The sequence below is a fragment of the Mirounga leonina genome, unplaced genomic scaffold (assembly GCF_011800145.1).
Source record: "Mirounga leonina isolate KUSES-001 unplaced genomic scaffold, KU_Mleo_1.0 Mir_204, whole genome shotgun sequence".
Taxonomy (NCBI): Eukaryota; Metazoa; Chordata; class Mammalia; order Carnivora; family Phocidae; genus Mirounga; species Mirounga leonina.
In genome coordinates this window covers 4,032,165-4,052,373 of record NW_023270513.1, presented here as the reverse complement: position 1 = coordinate 4,052,373, position 20,209 = coordinate 4,032,165, and the positions used below count along the sequence as shown (strand labels likewise).

The window sequence follows — 20,209 nt, the reverse complement described above, 5'->3', positions numbered from 1 at the left end:
CACTGGCCTGCGATTACTCAGCATCTACCTGATGGAACACACTCAGAAATACTAAGTGTCTTCTTACAGGCCCCCAGTTGTCAGCATATCCTTAGTGACAACATGTTTTTGCTGTTTTGCAGTGTCACGGACTCTCTGTGGAAGGTTTTGTGCTTCCTTCTTCAACCACTAGAGAGGTGAGATTCTGTGTCTTTCTCATTTGTGTGATTGATAGTTTGTGTAGCTCAAGTATTTCAGGGATCATTTTTCAAAGTAATGGTTCTATGACTCCAAATCAACTAAAAATGAAGTGCATCGGAGGAAAGGAGAGAATGTTTTTTAAAAACAGAATGGGAACATGAGAGAGCAATTATGTGTTATATTAATTATATAAGGACAGCCTTGTTTAGTGGTTGACTAAATTAGGCTGGTTTATGTGAGTGTGGCCAGAGTTGGAGAGGGCAGTCAAGATAGAGATCTAAGAATGTCTCTCATTTCCTCATCCTTCTCATCCCAACCTTTCTCTTTTTTTTTTAGATTTTTTTTTTTAATTTTTATTTATTTGACTGAGAGAGAGACAGCAAGAGAGGGAACACAAGCAGGGGGATTGGGAGAGGGAGCAGGGAGCCTAATGCGGGGCTCGATCCCAGGATCGTGACCTGAGCCAAAGGCAGATCCTTAACAGCTGAGCCACCCAGGCGCCCACCCCCCACCTTTCTCTAGTAGGATGCTTGTAGACTTTTAGATGTTGAACTAGTGGTCCTTAGCTCGAACTATGTGTCACAGCAACCTGAGCGCCCATCTCCAACTTAGTGGATTAAAATCTCTAGGGATGGGGCCTGAGCATCTGTACTTAAAAAAAAAAAATCTTTAGAATGAGTCTGATAGATAACCATGGTTGGAAAACATTGCCGTGAACCACACACATATATTATCGGGTACCTTTATATTTCCCTTCTCGCCCAATCACATAGAAATGATAAAGAATCGCCTTTATACAAAACCAACAAAGGAACTAGAATTAGCAAATTAGGAATTGTAAGATTGGATAGTGGGAAAATTCTCAAAAACACTGGGGTTGTTGCAGATGATGGCTGGACGGGCTGGTACAGAAAGCTAATGCTATGCTTCAGGGCTTTACTCTTGCCTAGAGGCCTCTTCTCTAATAAAGAACACTGTGACCTCTATTTGTCCTTTCTCTGCTTTTAAGCATGATCAGAATGTTAGTATAATTAATAACAATGCATACCTGAATGGTACCTTTACGAGTCTCCAAAGTACCTTCACACAGGTATGTGAGACAGCCAAGGAAGGGATCATAGTTCCCGGTTTACAGATAAGGAAACAAATTTAGGGAAACAAACTGTTCAAGGTCATAGAACTAGTAACTGGCAAAGACAGGACTTGAACCCTGGTCTTTAAAGTCCAAATCTCCAGTGCCACTGTAAAGTATATACTCAATACTGTTTTACCCAAACTTATCCCTCAATCCCCTTCACCCTAAAATAACTTTTTATTTCTTCCTGCCCATTTTAATCTAACAGGATATAACTGTTTTACATAATTCTAGTCATCATGTGAATACGACTTTAAGTTCCACTTAGATTTTTCTTTTATGCACAGTCGTCATATTTATTCTCTCAAATGACTCTATAAAAACTCATGAAGTTGCTGTACCATGATGTGCCATTATTTACACAACCATTCCCGTGTTCAGATTACTTTTAGTTTTACACTTGTGACTAATGCTGCTATAAACACTCTTGCACATGGGGCTTTTTTTTTCCCCCTCTCTTGAATTATTAACTTAGGACGAACTCTCCGAAATAGGATTGTGGGTTAGAGGGCACTGACACTTTTATGACTCTTGTTATGAGCCACCAGACTGCCTTCCAAAAAGATTGAACCAATTTATACTCACTCAGGTACTTTGAGGGAGACTGAGCAGCACTCTTGGCTACATTGCTTTTACTGCCTTTCAGAATAGGTGATTGATGCCTCCCCAGTGATGAGTGCTTAGGAACTGATTTTCTTTTTCTCTATCACAGATGACTCCAGGCGAGATTAAATTCTCTGTTCATGTGGAGTCTGTCCTGAATCGCGTACCTCAGCCCGAGTACCGCCAGCTTCTGGTTGAAGCCATCCTTGTCCTCACTATGATGGCAGATATTGAAATTCATAGCATAGGAAGCATCATTGCCGTGGAAAAAATAGTGCATATTGCTAATGACTTGTTCCTTCAAGAACAGGTAGGCAAATGGCAACCCGGTTGTTTTCTCGAAGGAGAATGTCTGACACTAACCTGACTGCACTCAGAGAGCTTCATGAAGCCAAGGTCACTCTTTTGCGCCCTCTTCCTCAGCTCTTTTCTGGTCCCCCTTTATAGTGAGTGGCTCTGAGCTCTGATGGCAAAAGAAGTAGGCGGTGGGATGACCTCCGTGTTTCACCAAGTGCTTTACGATTGTATTAGATGGTAAAGTTGCCTGGAACTCAGGAGGCTTTTATGCTTTTCATCATATTTCATTCTTCTTATCACATGACTTTGTGTAGCAAGAAGGACTTAATAAGAGACTATTGGATAGCATATCCTTTTTTGGACTTTTAAGGAAAAGAGAAGGTTTGATTTTACCTTGGTTTGGTTTGGTTTTTGCATTTGCTACTTACCTATAGGAAAATATTAAAGTGAAACTTTTAATTCTACATTTAAAAAATTTTTCTCAACATACCTTCTTCCAGGAAATTAACCACATTTAATAAATGCAAACTACTTATCGAAAGCTTTCCAAATGTTTCCCAGATGAAGAGTAGGAATACTAAGGTGAAGGGCATGCACTCTTGTCAATAGGAAAATCTCCAAAATATATAATAGGTGTTTCATTCTATTTGGCACGGTGGGGGAATGCAAAAGAAATCACAATTATTTTGATTTTCCAGGACAGTCCTAATTTTAAATATTCTGGATTGCTCTCTTTTCCCCAGAAAAGATACTCTTCCATGTATCGGATAATGTGATCCCTTTTAGGCGTAGGCTCTAGCTTGGAAAGCTTACAGTCTATTTGAATTAAGTTGACTTAGAAAGAAATCAGGATCAAATGCAAGATAAAATAATACGAGCTGAAATCAATGGTACTAGAAAGATTCAGACCAAAGTCCCTCCGGGGTGATTTGTTGGTATTAACATTTGACCCTTAACAGACACAACTCGTTTAATTAACTGTTATCTTTAACTTTCAAAACTTCTACACAATCAGTTCTTTACAAATAATGCGTAGGATTTGGGGGAATCTAGTGAAAAATGCATGTACAGAAATCCATATTCAACAGTTTGTGCCAAACTCTGATCCCTTCCTACCTACACAACCTAAGACCCAAGTAGTTGGCAATGGGGAGGAGGCTCAGAGTTATCCTAATCAGGACTTTAATCAGTAGATTAGTAATCTTGCCTTTCCCCTGTGTTCTCCCACCCTTAAAAACCAAACAGAAAACCCTCGGTGCAGATGATACCATGTTGGCCAAGGATCCCGCGTCTGGCATCTGTACTCTTCTGTATGACAGTGCACCCAGTGGCAGGTTTGGCACCATGACCTACCTCTCCAAGGCAGCCGCCACCTACGTGCAGGAGTTCCTGCCCCACAGCATCTGCGCCATGCAGTGAGGCCTTTGGGCCCTGGCTGCTGGGAGCCTTTTGACAGCTCGTTCCTGCCTCGCTTGATTGTGCATGAGACTGAAACGTGTTGACCTGATCACTCCTCCCCTGCCCCTTTCCACCCCATCCCACCCAAGAGGAGTGAACGTTTTCGACAAACTAATTGCTTTAGAAGTGAACTCTGGCCTGGGGGAACATGCTCCCCACCAGGCACTCCATCGTAGGCCTTAATTCTTTCATAGTTCCTGAGAGTTTGCATGTGTTTTTATTCTCTAGGTCTGTTACAAACGTAGTTTTCTAACTACTGTTTGGAGAGCAGGTATTAATAATAACTTACTACTAAAGTTTGGTTTTTCTCATGTGTAGTTTCATTGTGTGAATGAGTGATGGGTGCTTTGGGACATTCTTTCAAGTGGGTAAACCTAAATTGCTGGATTTTTATACTGCCATAACTTGGAAGTGTCTATTCTAAGTGCCTTTTCTGGGGAAAAGAGAGTACCAGGTCATGGTTTCCTTCTTTACTCACATGTTGCCCCCCCCCCCCCCAGAGTGATGAACTCCTTTCTGTATAGAATTATCATCCCTGTTCTTGCCTTCTCTGTATCCACATACATAATTGCTACTCTCCCTTTGGGGAAATATCAAAAAATGCTAGTGCAGCATCTATATGTAAGAATTTCTGTATTAATAACTGAAATCACATTGTATGAAGATGGCTGGTACTCCGAGATGTATTTGTAGCAGAAAGTGCAGAATAACCCAGGAGTCAGGAGCCCGATTCCCAAAACGAAGGGAGAAGATGCCTGTGTGGTGTCTTACACTTGGGGAGCAGAGGGGGAATCAGAGGTAGGTTAGTGCCCTGAAGAGAGCCTTGTGCACCCAACTTTTGCCTCTGAAGAGTGGGCCGACACACAGCACACACGGCAATTGAAGTCTCTGTCTTTGGCAAACAGGAATCCAGCAGTCTAGTCTACAGCTGCCTTCCCAAGCAGTCCTTCCTTGGTGGTCCTTACCTGTCTCTGTCTCACTCGCCTACTCACTTTCTCCAGCATCCAACCCCGGACCCACCAACTCACTGCCCTCCCATCTGTTCTTAAACTCCTCACTTGCTTTTTCACTCCCTGATTCTAGTGAGTGTTCGTAGCTATGTGTATTTTGATATCCGTGGGCATCTATCTGTTTCTTGTAAATGCCTGCATTTGGGTGCGTGTCTAAGCATACATGGGAATTTTTCTGAATGTAAATAGTTTCGATGTTTCTGTATATCTATCTGTATCTACATTGGGCAGGCTATGTAAATATGTGTTTGTTATGCGGATGGTGGTGACCGTGGCCCCCCAGGGCTGACACCCCGAGGGTAATGGAGGAATCTTTAAGTTCTTTTCCCTAGTCCCATGTTAAGGTAGCCTTGTTTGAAGAACACTTCTCCTAACTTTCTGCCTTAGTTCAGGCTGCTGTAACAAAAGACTGTAGAATGGGTGGCTTAGACCACAAACATTTATTTTTCACGTTTCTGGAGGTTGAGAGGTCCAAGATCGCCAGCAGATTCAGTCCCTGGTGAGGACTGGCTTCCTGGTTTGCAAATGGCCACCTTCCTGCTGTGTCGTCACATGGCCGAGAAAGGGGGGGAGGGCGGGCACTCTCATCTCTTCTCCTTCTCAATAAGTGCACTAATTTTGTCATGGGAACTCTTCCCTCGTGACTTCATCTAATCCTTGTTACCTTCCAAAGGCCCCCACCTCCAAATACCATCACCTTGGGGATTAAGGCTTCAAGGTATGAATTTCGGAGGGAAACACACATCCAGTCCATAGCACTCTCCTTCCCCTTATTTATGTGTAAAGACTCTACTCATTTCCCTGTTTGCACTCAGGTAACTCCCTACTTCAATCCTGTCCTTTCTCTCAGATTTTTCAGATTTCTCTCCAAGCATGGGGATGGGGATGGGGAGCTCTCTCAACCATTCTCATAGAACCAGTGACAATCTTTTGAGTACATGAATAAGTGAGCATAGGAAGTAGGGTGATAGAAAACAGGCGAGTGGAAGTGAGAGAGGATGGCCGACCTTTTTAGTATGTCTCTTAGAGCAAATGGAAACACACAGTAAGTAGCTTTCGGATCGTGTGATTTTTCTGGTCGCTGATAGAGATAATTTACAACCTGTGCTGAAACTGTTGGTCTCCACACTGGCTGCAAGCCTACCCCAACCACAAGAAGTACGTCTGGAGTGGCACGGGGAGGGGGGGCGGGGGAACCGCCACTCTCTGCCACGCTAAGCTAAGTTGCCTCAACTAATACTGATGGCTGCAGTTCCCCAGGCTTTACGAAGTTGTCCATCACTATGCTCTCCATACAGCATGGCTTCACATTTAAAGCAACTTTTTGGAAAACTTGATTTGTATTTTCTTCCTTTTAAGCACGTGATACTAAAAGACACCTTGGACCTTCTTTTTTTTTTAAGCACTTATGTCTTGAAAATAGAATTAAAAATTGGAATGTCCAATTAAATCACGTCTCATGCCAGTGTGCAAAACTTTATGTGTGTCTTTGTGATTGGAGTTTCTTTGGTGGCTCTATTTTACCTACTCTATTTAATTGCACAGTACAGCCAAAGCTCATTGAGTGGAATAATATTAGTATAGAAATTCTATATTATACGTTATATAATATGTTAGATAATGTATGTAAAGAAATGCACTTTTATCTTTCAAACACATACCCACTCAAACCAGGCTCACTAAATTAAAATGGGCTTATTGACAGCTTTAGGGAACCTGTTCTTTTTTTTTTCCAAATTTTTATTTAAATTAGTTAACATACAGTGCAATATTGGTTTCAGGAGTAGAATTAAGTGATTCATCACTTACATATAACACCCAGAGCTCATCGTAACAATAGGGGACCTGTTCTGATGAATGAATAAGACCGATTTTGACTCAGAATTACAACTGTGTGCAAATGGTGCTTCTGTGCCACTGGAGGGTACTTAAAAACAATTTGGTCTCCGAAGTACTATAAATATTTAGCAGAAACTTGTTTATGCTATGTATTAGCCTTTGTGTAACAAGTGAGGGTTTATGCAGTAAGGATGAACCAGCCTCCCGTCCCATCCTGGTTACTTAGGTTTTACTACCCTGTGGGAATTTTATGCAACTGGTGGGGCAAAAGTTGTTGTTCTTAGCCACCTCTTAGCCACCTCTACTGTCGCCCATTGTACTTACCAAACACCTAGTACCTACACTAATGCAGTGGAGATAAATACAGTGTTGTCCACCTTCAGTCTTCATTTCCTGTTAAACTTGAGTGACCTTAGGTCTTGGTTTGCCCAGGACATGCTCCATTTATGCCTGTTGTCCTAGCATAATTATTAATAGCACTCTTTGTCACTCTCAAAAGTGTCCTAGTTTGGATGATATGGTTGCCCTATATTTAGCAGAAGTCTGATTTCTTTTAAGGCTAGGCCTCAAAGCCAAGGACCTGTTCTCAAACCATGAACAATACTCTTGCAGTAGCGGTACGGGGGTAAGGAAACAGTGAGGGGAGACTTTCCCCCAAATTAAGGAACATTTGGCGTATTGTCTCTTAGATGATGAGCAATATTGGAGTGCTTACCAAGTGCCAGACGTTGTTATAAGGTAGCTGGCATGAACCATGTTATCCTGTCTTCACAATTACCATGTGAGATTAGAAACTGTTGTCATCCCCATCTGACAGATGAGGGAACTGAGGTGCTGGGCACTTAAGCAAATGGCTCAAGATCAAAAAGCTCGTAAGTGGTAGAGCTGGGATTTGAGCCCAAGCAGTTTGACTCTAGAGTTCACATTCTCAACAATGACACTCTCCAAGGAAAAGACATTAAAACAAGGGTCAGTCTGTTAAGTACAGTTGAGGCATCAGTGGGCAGATTGTATGGGGTGGTGGGCAATGGGCAGAAATGCACAAAGAAGGTAGCCAGAGGAGTAGTGCCTTTTTAATTGTTTGCTTCCCCTTCTGCCTTTTTCTGCCAGCAAGTGAAGACAGGAGAGATCACCAAAAGAAGTGGCATAGCCCAGCCTGACCTTGCTGGTTCAGAAACTACTTTTAGCAAAATAACGGTTGAAGAGAGTGAGTCAAGGAATTTACCCAGGGTCACCACACCAGTAAACTTTGGAGCCAAGATCCAACCTCCTTCCTTTGAACTTAAAGTCCTCCAACTGCAAATCCAGTGCTTTGGGAAGGGTTTTCTTCCCAATTTAAGGACCATATGGGGATTAAGCATGTGGAAAATTGAGGTTAGGGACCTGTGGCATGGCTTGTGCTCTGTTTTACTCATGAACAAGGGTCCAGCCACCCTGTGAGATTTGCTGCAGGAATATGCTGCCAATTTCAGAGCCTCGTTGCAACAATTTATCTTTCTCTGTACTTGAATCATCTTGCCACATTGTGTGCCAAATGAGGATACTGTTTCCAGTTTAGAAGTGTGTTGAAGTGTTCAGCTACCTGTTGCTAGATCTGAAAGAACACATAGAACGATCCATTTTCATGTCATCTTATTTTGGTCCGGATTTTAGGGCATCAGTTAGCCACCCTGTATCCTGCCCTCTTCCTCTCACTGCCTATCCATGAAAGCCCAGGACAAATCTCATTTCCTCTTTATATGGCCAGCCTGTCATGCTCTCACCTTTCAGGCAACTCCTACAGCCCCACAGACTCCTTCCCCTCTGTCTGTAAATATGTGCATTTCTCTTATCCTAAAAACAATCATTCATGAGCTCTACATCCCCTGATTTACTAACTCCTTCCTTCCACAGTTAAATTTCTTCAAAGAGGAAGCTACACTTGACAGTGTTGACTTCACTCCTTAACCCCTTGCAGTCTGGCTTCCTCCCCTGCCTTGTGGTGGTTTTTTGTTTTTGTTTTTGTTTCTTAGAACATCAGTGAGCTCCTAATGGCAATGACATTGTTACTACCTCTCCCTTCTTGTAACCCACATCATCCCTCCATGTCTGTGAAACTGTACTACACTTGTTCTCACCCAACTACTTCTTTTTTGTCTCCCTTCTGGCATCTTTTTCTCCTCCTAACCTCCACAAACAGGCATTCCCAAAAGTTACATTCTTCTTCCTAGCTCAAAAGATTCTCACCATGAGGTAGGGGAGCCTTTAAAAAGTGACATGATCTGATTTACTTTTTGTTTCCAAGTTCATTCTGGTGGCTACAAAAAGACTGGATTGTAGTTCTGCAAGAGTACAAGTAGAAACCTGTTAGATATTGCAGAAAGTCTGGGTGAGAGATGACAATCCAGGACGGGGGTAGTGGCTTCCGTGTTCCCGTGGCCCATACGCTAGTTTGAACCATCATTACTTTTTATGTGGACCATTGCAACACTGACTGCCTCTAGTCTTTCAATAGCTAATCTTTTCTACCCACCACTGCTGTGGAAATCTTTTTTTTTTTTTTTTTTTTTTTTTTTTTTTTAAGATTTCTGTTTAAATGTCTCCTTGTTTTCCACAGAGTGAAGTCTGTTCTCTTTAGTCTGGCATTCAAAACCCTTCATGATCCAGTCCCTTCAGCTAAACTTGACTAGAAATGGTCTCCTTTTTGTTTTTGCTTATGCTGTGGATTCTAGTCAGCGTGCCCTCCCCTGGCTCTCATCCCCACCAAGTAAAATCCTGTCCATGCACTAAGGCCATCTCAAATGCCACTGAATAGGAATCCTAGTTGCCATTTATTAAATACTTAATGTTTATTTATTAAGTAATCTAAGCATCCTACATTCATTATCTGACTCTGCTGCATTGCATGCAGTTTCTTATGTATTTGTCTCATCTGTACAAGAATGCAAATTCCTTGAAAGCAGAGATCAGATTGCAATTCATCTTGAGAACTGAATCCTTAGCCATAGTGTATATTTAGTTGATGTCAGATAAATGTTTGATGAATGACTGAATGATCACAGAACTTTGAACTAGTTGCTATGGGAAGATATAAAAGAAGCATAAGGGCTTACATTCTAGTTAAAGAACACATCACAGGGGGAAAATATTTCCAGAATGCTAAGTATTCAGGGAATACTAAATGGAGGGTTGAGCAAAGTTAGATTTACCACAAAGTCATCCTGGAGGAATGACGTTTACATAGTAAAGGGAATGTTCAAAGGCTTCAGTGTCAGGCAGACCCGGTTTTGAATTCCTGCTTTTCTGCTTAGTAAGTGTGTGACGTTGAATAGTTATTTCCTTTCTCTAAACTGCCTCTGTAAAATGGACATATTACAACATCTTTCATAGGACTTTTGCAAAGGTGAAATGAGATAAAATATCCAAGTGCATATCACAATGCTCAATAAATGCTTAAAGAGTCCAAAAGGCAAGTTAGATTTTAAAGGAGGTAAGAATATTGGATTGTCTGAGGGGTGTTTGTAGGTCACTTCAGGTTAGATGTGAGAGGTGGAGGCTTGGGCATTGGCCAGCTTGCATCATAGCATAGGGGCTGCCAGGAACCCGGAAATACTGGTGATAATTCTAAAACCGCTTCAGGATATTGTTTAATGTAGACCCTCACACTAAACCTAAAATATGTCAGTAACGCTTGTATAGTTACAGAAGCAAAAGGAGGGAAGGAAGGGGAGCTGCAGTTTCCAAACATCACTGAAAGTATCTGCTTACCCCCCTTACTCCACATGAATTTTCAAAGAGTAATTTGACATCTTTGCTTGATTGGAATCTACAAAGCAATTTCCAGAGTACCGGCCAGCCTCTTAGGAAAGTGCTATCGGCTTTGCCAGAGTAAATTATTGAGATTGTTAACTCTTACATGGACATGGATTGTTAATGATGAAAAGGAATAAACTAAAGTTGCAGTACAGAATTTACTGTGCAAACTTTTCAAACCCTTTACACCATTAATTAGTTCCGCAAAAAAAAAAAAAAAAAAAAAAAGCCTTTCTAATGTAGCTGGGTGGTGCTGGGATCTTGGTGGCCACGTTGTGTCTATTTTTAAATATTTATATGGCTGTATTTGCAGACTGAAACAATTCATAAAGAGTTGAGGCTGCTTTTTTTTTTTTTTTTTTAAGCGCTAAAACTCACATTCGCGGCTATTTTAGTAATTAGCCCCGGCTCTTCCGCTACCCGAACCCCTCAAAACTACATCTCCCAGCATGCTCTAAAGCTGGTCTGACCTCATCTCAAATGGCCCCGTAGGGCAACAAGGATGGTTAGTTTTGACCGTGCTTATTTGTGCCATAAAATATTGATCCTAATTGGCAGCTATTTGGGCTTTTATATTTGCCGACCTCCCGTTTTTGAGCCGTGGTCACTAAATGAAGAGGTTCTGGCCTGGGAAGGCCCATGCATTCCTTCAATTGGATGGGGAGCTGGGACAGTGTCTCTGGCGATAGCGAGAATAGGAGGGAATGTTGACCAGGGAGCACCGCTGCGGCCGTTCAGAGGAGCAGGAACCGGAGCCCGGGTTGAGTCCGAAAAAAGCCGGATCCAGACGGTGGCTCCGGAACGGCTGCAATTGGAAGATGGAGGAGCCGGAGGAACCGGCGGACAGTGGGCAGTCGCTGCCTCCAGTTTACATCTACAGTCCCGAGTATGTCAGCATGTGCGACTCCCTGGCCAAAGTCCCCAAACGGGTAAGAGAGCTGGGGAAAAAAGACCGTGGGCTTCTGGGGTGGGGGTGGGGGCCGTTGGACCGGAGGGCATTAGGACGGGGCAGAGGATTGGGCTGGGGAAAATCAGCAGAAATTTGGGCAGCTGCACCAGGTGATGGAAGAAGTGTTCCCTTATAGTTTCTGAGAGCGCAGCATTTATCTGCGGGGCGTCCAATGCACCGGAGGGGGTAGGGGTGCGGGGGAGGGGATGGCACTGAGGCGTTGGTGTCTCTACTACAAGGGATCCCTGAAGTGGGGAAGACGCTGCAGGAGAGAAATGTTCCATCACCTCCGTAAGGCCCGGTAGCTTTCGCCTTAGCAATTTGTCTAAAGTGCATTGTAACTGTTAAGTAAAAAGAGGGGAGTTAAAAGTTACTTTCTTTGTTCAGGATGATGAAGTTGATGGTATTTCTCTGAATTAAACATTTAAGAGACATTTTTTTCTGCCCTTTTTTTTTCTTGCTTTTCTTTTCTTTTTTTGTTGATGTTTTTAGGCCAGTATGGTACATTCTTTGATTGAAGCATATGCACTGCATAAGCAAATGAGGTAAGTTGTCTTTCATGAACAGAGCCCTGAACCTAGGTGTTCTAGCCTTAATATCCTACTTCACAGTTGAGCAAATTAGAAAGAGAATGGTCCTTTTTAAAAAAAAAAAAAATGGGGTTTTTTTTGTTATTCAATGTTTGTAATGTCTGTAATCTAGTGAAAGTTCTTGAAGAATTAAGAAAACCTGAAAAAAGTACCTGAAGCAGTTAAGATCCATTAGAAATACGACTCTATTGCTGGAAGGGAAAGTATTCTAGGGATAGCTGCTTTGTGGAGATTTTGAGGAGAGTTACATTAGGGTACTAAAACCCACCTGATCGGGGGGAAAAAAAATTGGTGTTTGGCTGGGAGGTGTTCTGGGGTTTGTGTGTATTTGTTTGCAAGCCAGATGTGAGGGTGTGTGTTCAAGTTCAGACTTTTAGACACCCCATCACCACCACCAGACTTTTACGAGTAAGCCTGGAGACAAGTCAAGACCAAAGCAAAACTCCTGCAACTAGGCCAGAACTCAGCACTGAGTTAAGTGCTTCTTTAAGAAAAAAAAAAAATGAACTTGCTGTTAATCTTTGCAGAGTAAATCTTATAACCCTGTCTTGTAGGATTGTTTATGACATTGTCTGGCCAAATAGGTGAGTGTCTGCACGGGCTTTTGTGGTATGATTCATTTATCTCCCAGAAGGTAGTGTAATAGGATTTCAAATTTTATCCTTATTATCAAAATCATTTATTGAATACCTTATTTTTTAACCCATATGTTTGTTAGACATAAGAACTACATGCCTTCCATTTATTTAACCTTTCTCTTTTTTTAAGATTTTATTTATTTATTTGTCAGAGAGGGATCACAAGCAGGGGGAGTGGCAGGCAGAGGGAGAAGCAGGCTCCCCGCCGAGCAAGGAGCCCGATGTGGGCTTCGATACCAGGACCCCGGGACCAAGACCGGAGCTGAAGGCAGATGCTTAATTGACTGAGCCACCCAGGCATCCCTCAGTTATTTAACTTTTCAAAAGTTACTTTAAGACAAACAAGAAATCAGTGCAAAGCAAAACTGTCCCATTCGCTTGCTATTAAGCAGAGAGGCTTTCCATGTTTGTTAAACAAGAGGAAGGGTGCTAGAAAAGGGACCCATTAGGGCTGGGAAACATGGTCCAAGAAACTGTAACATTTTTATTTTAATGTGCAGATTTGTCACCTCTGAGGGTGTAGCCATATTTTCTTGAAGGAGAAGCAGGAATCCTTGGCTCTTGACCATATACATGATTTTTTTGAGGCTGAGCTACAGGATTTTTCTGGCTTGCTTGGTGATACGGTAGCCTGTATAGTCATATTAATTCATGAAAAACTCATGGCTGAGTTCCCATTCAGCAAACATAAAAAGCCACTGCTGCCTCCCTGTGGCCTAGGTCATTGCTCTTCCAACTTGAATGTACATATGAATCACCTTGTTAAATTCCGATTCTGGAGATCTGAGGTGGGGCCAAAGTTCTGCAAGTCTAACGAGCTCCTAGGTGCCACTGCTGCTGGTCCATAGACTACCCTTTGAGTGGCAGTGGCAGAGTCGGGGAGAGGAAATGGGGAATAGGCAGCTGGAGGTTAGACATGGTAAGTCCTGGCGTTAACATCACCCTGTATTCTCTCAGTTGCTTCTTCTTTTTTTTTTTTTTTAAAGATTTATTTATTTATTTGAGAGAGAGAGAGTGGTGGGAGGGGCAGAGGGAGAGAATCTCAAACAGACTCCACACTGAGCACAGAGCCCGACACAGGGCTCCGTCTCTCGACCCTGAGATCATGACCTGAGCCGAAACCAAGAGTTGGACGCTCAGCCGCCACCCAGGTGCCCCTCTCTCAGTCACTTCTATTTGTCACTTGTTGTGAGGAGTTGATTAGGAGCTTCTGAGTGAAGCCCAGTTCCAACCAGTTTGCCCCTTCTCTTTTTCCTCTCAGAGGTAGGTGTGAGGGACCAAATAGAGAAACTTTTATGTTTTGAGTTGCCATTTTTTTATCCTTTAGTATTAATAATAATGATAGTTACCCACAAAGCATTTTCATATGTTATCATTTAATCTTCACATATGTCCCATTAGATCTCCCTACTTTACAGATGAGAAAACAACTGTACAGAACAGTCAACTTACCTGAGGTTATAGAGCTGTTAAGTACAGAGTTAAAAAGAGGTGCCCAGTTCTCTGACTCCAAATTCAAAATTGTTGAAAATACAGTTGCCTACTGAAGTTAAAATATAGAGTTAAGTCTTGATTTCGGCTCAGGTCATAATGTCAGGGTCTGGGCATGGAGCCTGCTTAAGATTCTCTCTCTCCCTCTGCCCCTCCCCCCTCTCTCCCTCCCTCTCTAAAAAAAATAAGTAAAAAAACAATAAAGTAAAAATATAGCTGAAAGGATTCTATGTACCAATTAGGAACTGATGCAATTGAAAATATCTCTGCCTACTAGTTTGTCATGCAAGTTGTAACTCACAGAGTGAAGTTTGTCCAGTATCTGATTATTTAACTTAAATATATATTTAACTTAAATATAAACTTTTTTTTTTTTTACCTACCTATAAACTCAAGGGCTTCGAAGATCGGTCCTCTCACCCCTTATTAATGGAATCATTATATCGATGTGAGGAAGTGAAGACTAGATTGCACAGTAGAGGAACAGAACGTGTTCATTATTTGAGCCCACTGGAACTGGAAGCTGGGAGTTGTATTTTCTGCTCAGACTGCTTTCCCCTGCTTCCAGTTTCTGGCATACTCTGGGTCTGACTCACTCACCTCTCTTTGTTCTCTGTTATTATTAGGATAGTTAAGCCCAAAGTAGCCTCCATGGAGGAGATGGCCACCTTCCACACTGATGCCTATCTGCAGCATCTCCAGAAGGTCAGCCAAGAAGGAGATGACGATCATCCAGACTCCGTAGAATATGGGCTAGGTAAAGTCATTACCGGGCAGTGATGCGAGGTAGACAACCTCCATCTGTAAATTGTAACCACTCATTTCATAACTTGCATGATGGTCTTTAGTATTTGTTAATTAAGAACTAATGTGTTAACCACAATCTTAATCTCTTAGTTTAGATACACATATCTCGCTTGCTGAGCAAGCCGTATGAGTTGAGCAAAACTGAATGATGGATCAGATGGGGGAAAATCTTTTAGTTGTCAAGGCCCTAATAGTAGTGCCCAGATTGGGTATGGCTCTATGTATGCTGATTTAACCACCTCGTGACCTTATATTTTAACTTGAGTACGTATTTATGTTCTGGCTGTTTTCAACCCTGCCGATAGGACAGTCTAGAGAAACAGCATGGTTTGGTAGAACTCTCGTCTGGGAGATGGGTGAGTCAAGGGACATGGGTCCCAGACCTGGCTCTGTATGACCATAGATAAGACATATCACCTCTCAGGACTCGGTTTCTCCATCTGTAGGATGTGACTAGCTAATCTCGAAGGTTTAGCCTCTCTAGTTCCAACACTTCAAAAAATTCTTTCCCCAACATTGGAGATGTTTATCTCTCATTTGGAAGCTGATGTTAGCACAGTCGCTTTTTGGTAAGATATGTTGTTGTCGCACCTCAAACTATTCCTCCCAGTAGGGTTCTAGACCCAGTTCCAATGTGTGGAGGTGGGGCTTTCCTCCCACACCACCCAGCAATGCTCAGGACACCAGCTGGGTGTCCTTCAATTCAACTCAATTCTGACACTATCTACCTGGCCACAGCATCAGGTCCCACAGGTTAAGGGCTCAGTCCCACAAGACTGCTCTGCGCGTCACATGCCAGTCACAAGCCCAGCTTGCTACCTGTGCTTCTGACTGACCGGCTATAAATCAGAAGGTTCCCACAGACACCCTCCTTTGGGTTGAATTTGCTAGAGCAGGGCACAGAACTCAGGAAACCCATTTACTCACTAGATTACCTGTTCATTATAAAAGGATATAACCCAGAACTGCCAGATGGAAGAGATGCATAGGGCAAGGGATGACCAAAGGGTGTGGTGTGGGGCTTCCACGCACTCTCCAGGCATGCCCCTCTCCCCACATCTCCACACGTTCACCAAACCAGAAGCTCTCCCAGCCCGCCTTTTGGGTTTTTATGGGAGGCTTCATTACATAGGCATGCCTGATTAAATCATTGGCCAATGGATGATTGAGCTCAATCTCCAGCCCCTCCCCCTCACAGGGGGAGGTCAGGGGGGTAGGACTGGTAGTTCCAACCTTCCAATCACCTGGTTTGCTCCACTGCTCACCGCCCGCCCCCACCCCCACCCTGAGGTGTGATCCGCAAGTCACCTCATTAACACAACAAAGACACCTTTACTGCTCTCCTCACTTGGGAAATCCCAACAGCTTTAGGAGCGCTGTGTCAGACACGGGGATGAAGATCACGGGACGAATTTCTTATTATGGGAACCACCGTATCACACCTGCTCTTTCTGCAGTTCATCTTGTAACAAGCTCTTCCGATGTTTTTGCCCGAAGGTTATGACTGCCCTGCCACGGAAGGGATATTTGACTACGCAGCAGCTGTAGGAGGGGCCACAATCACAGCTGCGCAGTGCCTGATTGACGGAACGTGCAAAGTAGCAATTAACTGGTCTGGAGGGTGGCATCATGCAAAGAAGTAAGAAAATGACCTTTCTGCTTTCTGCCTCTTTCCTTGAGTCAGTTTCTCAGTTATACAAACGCTGATGCTTATTGTATGGGCATTCCTTGGGAGATTTGTGTATGAATATAGCCCTTTTCCCAGGCACTCTGAAGAGATACAAGTGAAATAGAAGAAGGTGACACACAGTATAATGGAAAGCACTCTATCGAAAGTCAGGATACCTGGGCCCCATGCCTAGTTTTCCTGCAAACTTGGCTAAGTGACTTGGAAAGATTAACCTCTCAAGGCCCCAGTTTCTTCATCAGGAAAATGGGCAGGGCGAAGGATATAACTAGGCAGTCTACATTCCTTTTCCAGCTTTTTGGAAATGCCCCTGTCTTCAAGGGACTTATGCTCTAGAGACACTCACAGAACTAGAATAATTAGGGAGCAACATCAGTTTGGGTACCAAGTGAATATACGTATGAGCTGAGGAGATTGTAGTGCTCTGCAGAAATTAATCATGGAAGTCTTGGAAGAGGTGCGATTTAGAGCTGGTTCTTGAAAGAAGTGCCAAACAGGTTTCCAAATAGGTGGGAAATTGATGAGAATAGATTTAAAACAAAAGGCTGACGAATCAAGGAAGCTTTTGCCACCATCTCTAAGGCAAGTGGCAACCGACTGAGAGAATTAACTGTCACTCTAAGGAGAAAGGGCTTGTGAAACAGCTGTTCTCAGGTGCTACTTGGAGCTAGAGAAGTCCTTTTGGAGTTTCATGTTGACATTTCAAACAGCTCTACCCTGTGTGTGACAAGGACCGCTGGGACAGCATTTGTCATCTTGCTTGATACACTTGCTTGCTATGTGGGTAGTAAGTACTTAATACATACTGGAGGAGAAGAATTTTTAAAACTTTGAATTGCTCTATGTGCTGTGTGAGTGAAATGAAGCAGTGGTGGTAGTAACTGGTGATGCATCTTTCACACGCCAATTGTTCATACTGTTGGCCATGACCTTGATCCTCCTTGGTGCTCTTAAGTCCAGAGAAAATGTGGCGTTTTTTGTTTTTTTTTTTTTTTTTTTTTCAGACTAAAACCTTGAGCACAGTTTCAGCATATGCAGGTTAAGATGATAACATGGAATTCTTTTCATCAAATCGACAGATTTCATGACCAAGGAAGTCCTTGAGAAAGTTTACTACTAGAATCTACTACTGAGGTGATGGAGCAGAGAGAACCAGTGTTTAATAATATGTTTTACATGGCCTTAGAAACCAAGAGAAACCACCTACCTTTTGTTAGCTCTTGCTCTATTAAAAAATTTCAAAATAAAGACAGTGATCCCTAGGACAAAAAAAAAAAAGAAAAATGACCCTCTCTCCTTTAAACTACAGATGAAGGTGTGGGGGGAACCAAGCCTCTTTGAACCAAGGACCTCTTTTCCCTCTTGTGCTTAGCAAGTTGAGAAGAAAAGTAGTGTGGTTTCATGGAAAATGCCTGATCCTGTTAATCAGATCTGCTTTCTGCATGTGGCACTGGAGGATCTTATATATTTAAATTTACTGCTTAAGGCCTGCTGGGGCCTGGGTCAGTTTCCAGTGGAATACCCAGATACTTGCCACTTCTTCTCACTGTTTTGCTTTGAAATGAAGCATGCTCTATCTAGAGCAAATCATGGCTGCTTCTGGGCTGCATGTAGGTAGGTATTATCTTAACTGTTTCAGACAGCTTTCAGCTGATCCTACCTGGAAACAGACACTGTGGTGGATATAAATTGCATAGAGTCTCTAGGGATCTCCCCAATTCAGGTCCAAATTCTAGGGGGTTCTTGGCACCTCTAGAACATCTCTGCAGGTGGACTCCAGGCATTTAGCCCACAAACTGACATCTAGCCAGCATTATCTTTCATAAGCGCAGTATTTGTTTAAATGTTTCCATCCCCAAATATATGTATAGATTCATACATGCCATTTAGTCATTCAGCATGCACTGATTAAGCACCTACTGTATGTCAAGCATATGTTTATCATCACTAATAAGCAGAGAGATAAAAATTGAAGCATGGTATCTTTCTCCCCTACCAATGTTGAAAAAAAAAAATCTTCAAAATATCCTCATGCTGGCATGATTACAGTGAAATTGGTACACTCTTTGAAAACTTCGGAGCTAAGTGTTGAAACAGTGGGGAAAACATTCATACCGTATGACCCAGTAATATTGTTCTTAGCAGTCTATTCTAAGGAAACGAACCAATCCGGCCTTCACAGAATTCATATCTTAGAGGTAAGACAGCAAATAATTGCATTTGGAAACTAAAGAACAGTAATTTTCAAAGAAAATTCTTCAAAAGAAGAATGATGAGTGACTAATGCTATTAGATATTAAACATACAAAACTAGAATAATGAAAACACTGGTACCCCTGGTATAAGAGGAGACATGATATTATACTACACTCCGCAAAGAGACTGTTATGTATAAGAATTCAGTCTATTATAAAAGATGCTTTGCAAGTGGATGGGAGTGGAAAGGATTCGTCAGTAAATGGTGTTGTGACACCTGGTAGCATTTATACCCTCATCTCTTGTAATAAACGAAAAAAAAAAGTGGCAGCTAGATTGAAGAGTTCAGTGTAAAAAAGCAAATTTAAAAAAACTAGAATGAATGGATATTTATCAAGCTTCTCAAGGAGAATAGTTTCCCTAAGCTTAGGAAGTAATAGAGAAAGAAAAAAAAAAAAAAAACTCCCAAAGGAAAAGCTCAACGAATTTAGGTGCATAAAATTTTAAAACCAAAATCACTTTTAAAAGTTTTGTGGCCCTTTAAAACACAACATCTAAATACAGACTAAAAAGGCATATTTGACATAAATATGACAAAGTGTGGTAGGTTTGTGTTTTCTAAGGCACTCATATGGTATGATGTGTAAGAAGAAGTATGGGCAAAGAACGTGAAGAGACAATTTGCAAAGGTGTTTAAGTACCACTGGAAAACATGGGGCAATGTTCATTGCTACTAATCAAAGAAATGCAAATTTTAACAACTAGGTAGCCCCTTTTTAAGCCAGAATTGGAAAACATGGTACTCAGTTGGCTAGTAATAGCGCGGTTTTTTTCAACCCCTTAAGAAAGTAACTTGGTAGCTAAGGTATATTAATGCCCTTTGTCTACTTTAGGGATAGGATTAATGCCCTTTAATCCTACTACTGAGAATGCTTCCTGAGAAGACCACGCAAAATAGGGAAAAAACTATTTGCATGGAGGTGCTTATCAGTGTTCTTTATGAAACAAAAAAATTAGAAATAACATGAATATGTAGTAATAAGGAAATGGTCAATCTGCTCCATAGAATATTATGTATTATTTTAAATGATGATTATGAAGACTATAGGGCATTTCAGAAAAAAGACTTGTGTTAATAAAAAGGCAGGTTTTAAAACTGTATGTACACCACAATTACAACTTTATAGAATGCACACATATAAAAAAAAAAGTGGGAATGATAATAGTGGCTATTTCAGGGTGGCAGCATTATTGATGCTTTTTTTAAAAGTGTAATGCAAAATTTCTGTAATGAGATTTTATTACTTTTGCAGCTAAAATATTACCAAAATGAAAAGAGGCAAAAAAAAAAAAAAAAGTTGCAGCAAATACTACAAAGGGTTAAAATCTTTATTCTAGGGGTGCCTGGGTGGTTCAGTCAATTAAGCTTCCAACTCTTGATTTCAGCTCTGGTCGTGATCTCAGGGTTGTGGGATCCAGCCACGCATCAGGCTCTGTGCTGAGCGTGGAGCCTGCTTGGGATTCTCCTTCTCGCACT

The 20,209-nt window shown here is 41.9% G+C and overlaps 2 protein-coding genes across 15 annotated transcripts in view; both read left to right on the top strand.

Annotated features, from left to right (window-relative positions):
* PHKA1 (phosphorylase kinase regulatory subunit alpha 1) overlaps positions 1 to 6,163 on the top strand; it is a 142,764-nt gene extending 136,601 nt beyond the window's left edge. For all 9 annotated transcript variants that reach the window (XM_035028760.1, XM_035028761.1, XM_035028763.1 and 6 more), the window contains 3 exons: positions 123 to 176; positions 2,028 to 2,228; positions 3,461 to 6,163. In XM_035028760.1, the coding sequence (XP_034884651.1) occupies positions 123 to 176; positions 2,028 to 2,228; positions 3,461 to 3,634 (429 nt within the window). In that variant the 3' untranslated portion in view covers positions 3,635 to 6,163. The remainder of the gene's footprint in view (positions 1 to 122; positions 177 to 2,027; positions 2,229 to 3,460) is intronic.
* A 4,498-nt stretch (positions 6,164 to 10,661) lies between these two features.
* HDAC8 (histone deacetylase 8) overlaps positions 10,662 to 20,209 on the top strand; it is a 214,356-nt gene continuing 204,808 nt past the window's right edge. For 3 of the 6 annotated variants that reach the window (XM_035028752.1, XM_035028753.1, XM_035028757.1), the window contains exons 1-4: positions 10,662 to 11,243; positions 11,756 to 11,808; positions 14,609 to 14,739; positions 16,287 to 16,428. In XM_035028752.1, the coding sequence (XP_034884643.1) occupies positions 11,019 to 11,243; positions 11,756 to 11,808; positions 14,609 to 14,739; positions 16,287 to 16,428 (551 nt within the window). In that variant the 5' untranslated portion in view covers positions 10,662 to 11,018. The remainder of the gene's footprint in view (positions 11,244 to 11,755; positions 11,809 to 14,608; positions 14,740 to 16,286; positions 16,429 to 20,209) is intronic. The other 3 variants (XM_035028751.1, XM_035028754.1, XM_035028756.1) reach the window with 2 other exon arrangements.